This window comes from Bombina bombina, chromosome 11 (genome assembly GCF_027579735.1).
Source record: "Bombina bombina isolate aBomBom1 chromosome 11, aBomBom1.pri, whole genome shotgun sequence".
NCBI lineage: Eukaryota > Metazoa > Chordata > Amphibia > Anura > Bombinatoridae > Bombina > Bombina bombina.
The window spans coordinates 200,485,226-200,492,456 of NC_069509.1; the positions used below are offsets into that span (position 1 = coordinate 200,485,226).

Consider the following 7,231-nt stretch of genomic DNA (forward strand, 5'->3'; position numbering starts at 1 on the left):
CCAGGGCGCGCACGTGATTGCTCTAGATCACTAGTGGTCATGTGTTTGTACTATGTAAATCACCAGGGCACACGTGATTGCTCTAGATCCTTAGTGGTCACGTGTTTACTATGTAAATCACCAGGGCACACGTGATTGCTCTAGATCACTAGTGGTCATGTGTTTGTACTATGTAAATCACCAGGGCACACGTGATTGCTCTAGATCACTAGTGGTGATGTGTTTGTAGTATGTAAATCACCAGGGCACACATGATTGCTCTAGATCACTAGTGGTCACGTGTTTGTACTATGTAAATCACCAGGGCACACGTGATTGCTCTAGATCACTAGTGGTCACCTGTTTGTATTATGTAAATCAACGGGGTCACGTGCATGCTTCAGATCAGCAGATTGTAGTCACACAAACATTTATCACTTAAGAAACTCAATCTCAGTGTGTAGGAAGAGAGCGTTGAAAGTGTTTTCTTAGTGTAGCGTTTTATTTATTTCTGCCATTCTAGTTTATAATAAATCTGGGGTTTTCTTTGTGATTTTCATATAACTTTACCCTACACAACCCCATCAGATACTTTTAATATGAACCCACAGCAATTAACACGTTTTCCATTAGTTTTCATGTGAGTTATTGACTTTAAGGTCCTTAACCCTTTCATCTGTTACAGACAACATACCGGCTTTTTTGGGGCCATCAGTTTCCTGCATAATAATTTCACATGTAATAAACGGTCATTTCCATTTTGTATCAATACTGATTTACAAAACAGAAGTGGTCAGCACTGGATAAAGAGGGGGGGATATCACTAACTTGTGGCTGCACCTTGATGTGCAAAAACAGAAACGAGCGCTCGCCCGTGTGAGCTAACAAGGAAACAGAGATATTTTAGCACAAAACAGTATACAGAGCTGGGTGCACTGGTACAACACGGTGCGGATGACAGTACTGGGTTTTGTTATAATTATATATTAGTGACGTCTCATGCTGGGCACTAATTAGCAGCCTTTTCAGCTATTAACAAGATATTGTGTCTGTAATATAAACAGAACTATTCTTATGTCTTTTCTTTGTGTGTGTAATCTGATGGCTTCCTGAAGATTCTGTCCACCTACAGAAATGACACACTACATACAAAATGGTTCAGGTGCCACTTCCTGAAGATCTAGCATATGCTTCGCCTGTAGGAATCATCAGGCACGTCAGCCAGTCATGGCCGCTGTGAATAGGACAACAGTGACTCATTTTATTCTGCTGGGCTTCACTGAAGTTCCAGAATTACAAGTGTTTTTGTTTCTCATCTTCCTCCTGGTATATACAGTCACAGTTGTGGGGAACATTGGTATAATATTTATAATTAATTATGATCTGCATCTCCGAAGCCCCATGTATTTTTTCCTAGGACATTTGTCATTTATAGACCTGTGCTACTCATCAGGAATAACCCCTAAAATGCTGATGAGTTTTGTGACTGTGCTTAATGCCATCTCTTTCTGTGGCTGTGTAATACAGCTGTTTTCTTTTGCTCTCTTTGGTACAACAGAATGTGTCCTACTCACGGTTATGGCCTACGACCGTTATGTGGCAGTGTGTGACCCACTAATGTATAGCACTATCATGACAAAGCAGTTGTGCTACAAGTTGGTTATACTATCGTACATATTGAGCATCTTCAACTCCAGTCTAAACACCATTTGCACATTTGCAATATCCTCTTTTTGTGGCCCAACCACAATACATCATTTCTACTGTGATTTCCTACCACTGCTGAAGCTCTCCTGCTCCGATACCTTGGTAGTGAAGCTGGTCCTCTTTACATCTGCAGACTTTTTGACCATGAGCGCTCTTGGTATCATTGTAGCCTCATATGCTTCCATTATATGTAACATACTAAGGATCCATTCAACTGATGGAAGAAGAAAAGCTTTCTCTACATGCACATCTCATTTTTCTTGTGTCTTAATGTTTTATGGGACAATTCTCTTCATGTATCTCAGACCTTCCACCAGCAACATGTTGGATCAAGACCGGGTGGCTTCTATTCTTTACACAGTAATAATTCCAATGCTAAACCCTCTAATTTATACCCTGAGAAACAAGGAGGTAAAACAAGCCCTTCAAAAGCACAAATCACACAGAGTGTGTTCTTAACCTCTCAAAAAAACCATGTGGCTGAACAACTGATAAAGACTCACACAGACAAAATAAATTGGGGCAATCCGATTGTTGATGGACCATTTAATTTTATTTTTGCACACACACACAATGATGTTTACAGGATGACTTTTAACATTTTTTCCTCTGCAACTCAAGGACTTCAGCAAGGTCTGTAGGAAGAAAATGTTTCCAAATATAAAACTTAATAGTCCCAGAAATTGAAAGGGAATAACTAAAGAAAACAAATAAAGATATGTTTCAGTGCTTGGGGAATTCCTTAAGTATTAGATCTTGTTAAACAAATAAAAGTCTACTCAAGATGATTTTTAAAATAAAAGTAATCAGATTTTTTTTTGTAAATTGGTTCTAAATATTCTTGACTAAATACTCAACTGCGCTTTAAGACCAGAATGATTTGAACATAACTTATGCCAACCGCTTGAAATACTGCAAGACATGAAGTTCCCAGATTTTCTATTGCAGTTTAAAACAGTTATGTGTTCTAAAACTACAAAATACAATTAAAAGGGACAGTCTACTCCAAAAATGTTATTGCTTAAAAAGAAAGATAATCCCTTTATTACCCATTCCCCAGTTTTGCATAAACCAAAACGGTTATATTAATATACTTTTAACCTCTGTGATTACCTTGTATCTAAGCCTCTGCAGACTGCTCCTTATCTCAGTGATATTAATATACTTTTAACCTCTGTGATTACCTTGTATCTAAGCCTCTGCAGACTGCTCCTTATCTCAGTGATATTAATATACTTTTTACCTCTGTGATTACCTTGTATCTAACCCTCTGCAGACTGCTCCTTATCTCAGTTATATTAATATACTTTTAACCTCTGTGATTACCTTGTATCTAAGCCTCTGCAGACTGCTCCTTATCTCAGTTATATTAATATACTTTTAACCTCTGTGATTACCTTGTATCTAAGCCTCTGCAGACTGCCCCTTATCTCAGTTATGTTAATATACTTTTAACCTCTGTCATTACCTTGTATCTAAGATTCTGCAGACTGCCCCTTATCTCAGTTATATTAATATACTTTTTACCTCTGTGATTACCTTGTATCTACGCCTCTGCAGACTGCCCCTTATCTCAGTTATATTAATACACTTTTTACCTCTGTGATTACCTTGCATCTAAGCCTCTGCAGACTGCCCCTTATCTCAGTTACATTAATATACTTTTAACCACTGTGATTACCTTGTATCTAAGCCTCTGCAGACTGGCCCTTATCTCAGTTATATTAATATACTTTTTACCTCTGTGATTACCTTGTATCTAAGCCTCTGCAGACTGCTCCTTATCTCAGTTACATTAATATAATTTTAACCTCTGTGATTACCCTGTATCTAAGCCTCTGCAGACTGTTCCTTATCTCAGTTATATTTATATACTTTTTACCTCTGTGATTACCTTGTATCTAAACCTCTGCAGACTGCTCCTTATCTCAGTTATATTAATATACTTTTTACCTCTGTGATTACCTTGTATCTAAGCCTCTGCAGACTGCTCCTTATCTCAGTTACATTAATATACTTTTAACCTCTGTGATTACCATGTATCTGTCAGGGTTTGCTGAAACAAAATTCCCTTATGTTTTGATAATAGATAAAAATTAAGGACCACAACTGCTGGGAGACTGAATGAAGGCAATAGTTTGTTTTGCATTTGTGATAAGTTTGGATAACATATAAATATACCTTGCCAACAATGAAAAACTGGCAATCACTATGCAATGTTTAATATACAGGTAGGGATTACACATACACCCTATGGCTGCCACATGTATCAGGGTTGACACTGTGATGGAAAAAATAATAGCAGCAGGGGAAATTGTTAATCTGTCCTGAGGTACAGGGGTTCACAACTGAGTGTATAGTAGCAGTAATATAAACCAATACATACTCAGAGGAACACTGTGGTAACATAAGTATAGAGGTGAACGTAATAAAACTCTCATAAGCTGATTAAGTAGAAATAAAGTCACAGTGCAGCAAAAAGTAGGCAGAGAGATAGATTGATGTAACGAACTAGTAATTTACTCACAAACTCCTTAGACTCTGTATACTGAATGGAAGGCAGGAGGCAAAAGGAAAATCCGGAGAGCTAGCAGGCTTCAGGCCTCCGGCGAGATGCAGAGTGAGTCGCAGCCGGCGATGACGTCACCGCGTTCCAGTGTAGAGCAGAGGAGGAAGCAGGTATGGAGAGCGGAAGGCTTAGAGAGATATGCAGGGGACAGAGCAACAAAATGGTATGACCTATACAAAGTAATAACGATTGAGCAGAGATTACAGATTAAGGTGCAACCGGTTATCAAGTAGAGTAAAAGGATATTAAATCCAGACGCTGACAGCTTAAAACAGGGCCAAGTAGAAATCCGTGTAGGTAGTTTCCAGGCAAAGGCTCACAGAATTGAACAACTTCAGAACTGCAATACTAAGCAATGAGCTTAGCAAGGAGGAGCCTTAAATAGGCAGAGGGAAAGGTTATTGCTGACGTTAAAGGGACATTGAACTGTGAGCTAGATTCCTGACAGAATCCCCCCTTCAAGGAGCCACTCCGAGGCTCAAGGTTTAGGACGATCCGGATGGCGCTGGTGGAAAGAAGAGAGTAAACGCGGGGCTGAAATGTTGCTAGCAGGCTCCCAGGAATCTTCATCAGGAGAATACCCCTTCCAACGAATGAGATATTCCAAATGACCTCGGCGCAACCGGGAATCCAAAATGGAATGCACCTCATATTCCAAAGCAGGATCGATGGAGACCGGGGGAGTAGCAGCAAGGGATCCAGAGTCCCTGAGAACCCGATAGGGTTTAAGGAGGGAGACGTGGAAGGTAGGATGAATTCTGAAGGTGTCAGGCAGTTTGAGACGTACAGTGTTGGCATTGATAACTGCTGAAACAGGATAAGGACCAATAAACAAGGGAGACATCTTCCTGGAGGGGGTGTTCAGATGTAAGTGTTTGGTAGAGAGCCAAACAAGATCACCTTCCTTATAGGTAGGAGGAGGACGTCTATGTCTATCATAATACTTCTTATATACTTCCTTTGCGCTGTTTATTGCAGATTCAATGGCTTGGAAGTTAGATGAGATGTTGTTTGATAGTTCTGATATCGTGGACGAAAAGGTGTCAGATGGTTCAAACAAGTGGAAAACTGGATGGAAACCATAATTTGCAAAGAACGGGGAGATACCAGTGGCGGAATGAATAGTATTGTTATAACAGAATTCTGCATAAGGAAGAAAGTCTGACCAAGAATTCTGATTAGCAGAGCAGAAAAGTCTTAGAAATTGTTCCAGCCACTGGTTACATCTCTCAGTCTGGCCATTACATTGAGGGTGGTAAGCAGTTGTCAGTTTCCTTTCTACAGAGAAAGTTTTGCAAAATTGGGACCAAAGTTTACTAGAGAATTGTGTCCCTCTGTCACTGAGTATGGAAATGGGTAGACCATGTAGTTTAATGACATGATTAATGAGTAACTGTACGGTCTCCAATGCAGTAGGGAGTTTTGGGTAGGCAATGAAGTGACACATCTTCGTAAAAAGGTCGACAACAACTAAGATGGTATTATTCTTGGATGAGAGAGGTAGATCAACTATGAAGTCTAGGGCGATTTCTGACCAGGGCTTCTTTGGTGTTGGTAAGGGTAGCAAAAGGCCGTAAGGTGGTTGTTTGCCCTTTTTGGAAATAGTGCAGGTAGGACAAGAGGAAACATAGTTCTTAACATCAGATGTAATGGTTGGCCACCAATGGTTCCGTTTCGCTAACTCTTGGGTCTTACGGAGACCTGGATGGCCGGCGAAAAGAGAGTCATGAACAGATCGAAGAAAAGGAGATCTGAGCGTAGGTGGGACATATAATTTTGTGTCACGAGAGAATAGTCCCTGTGCATTTACTTGTAAGAGTTCTGTGGGTTTTGTTAGATCCTTCATTTGTTCTCTTTTTTAAACAGCAGTGGAATCTGTTACAAAAGATATGAAATTATCATCTGGTAACAGAGAACTAACTGTCGGTGGACAAGAAGAATGACTACTAAGTCTTGAAAGAGCATCCGCCTTTTGGTTCTTACCAGCTGGTCGGTATGTGATCAAAAAATTAAAACGGGAGAAAAAAAGATTCCAGCGAACCTGTCTGGCTGATAAAGTACGAGTGGATTTTAAATACTGGAGGTTTCTATGATCCGTGTATATCAGAGTTGGTATTGTAGTGCCCTCGAGGAGGTGACGCCAATGCTCCAAAGAGAGTTTGATGGCTAACAATTCTTTGTCACCGATAGGGTAATTTTGTTCTGCTGAATTTAAAGTCCTCGAGTAAAATGCCACAGGATGAAGTGGTTTTGTCAAACTCTCTCTTTGTGACAGGACTGCACCAATTGCATGATTGGATGCATCAACCTCCAAAATTAACTGTAACTTGTAGTCTGGGAAACGGAGTATAGGTGCAGAGGTAAACATTTGTTTGAATAAATCAAAAGCATGCTGAGCTTGTTGTGTCCACTTAATGGGAGTATGACCTTTAGTGAGGGAAGTGAGAGGTATAGCTATCTTAGAAAAGTTTTTTATAAATTTGCGGTAAAAATTTGCAAACCCCAAAAATGATTGAACTTGTCTAACATTTTTGGGTGTAGGCCAATTCAAGACTGCTTCAACCTTTTTGTTTTCCATTGAAATACCCGTGGGAGAAATTTCATACCCCAAAAAAGTGATAGACTGTGTGTTAAAGAGACATTTTTCTGCTTTAGCATATAAGTGGTTACCCCTGAGTCTAGATAGTACTTGTCTAACATGAGAGATGTGTTGTTGGTATGTTTTGGAGTATATCAAGATATCGTCAAGATAAATGACAACGAAAATATCGAGTATATCTCTAAAAATGTCATTTATGAGGTGCTGAAACGTCGCGGGGGCATTACATAACCCAAAAGGCATTACGACATATTCGAACAACCCGTAACGGGTTCGAAATGCCGTAAGCCACTCATCGCCAGATTTAATTCGGATGAGGTTATAGGCACCCCTTAAATCCAGTTTGGTGAAAAACTGTGCACCCTCCAACCTCTCTA

The 7,231-nt window shown here is 39.8% G+C and overlaps 1 protein-coding gene across 1 annotated transcript; it reads left to right on the forward strand.

Moving 5' to 3' along the window:
• The first annotated feature begins 1,206 nt into the window (after positions 1-1,206).
• Positions 1,207-3,910, forward strand: LOC128641829 (olfactory receptor 1038-like). Its single transcript, XM_053694378.1, has 2 exons — positions 1,207-2,114; positions 3,880-3,910. The coding sequence occupies exons 1-2, from the start codon at positions 1,207-1,209 to the stop codon at positions 3,908-3,910; spliced, it is 939 nt and encodes a 312-aa protein (XP_053550353.1).
• The last annotated feature ends 3,321 nt before the right edge of the window (positions 3,911-7,231 follow it).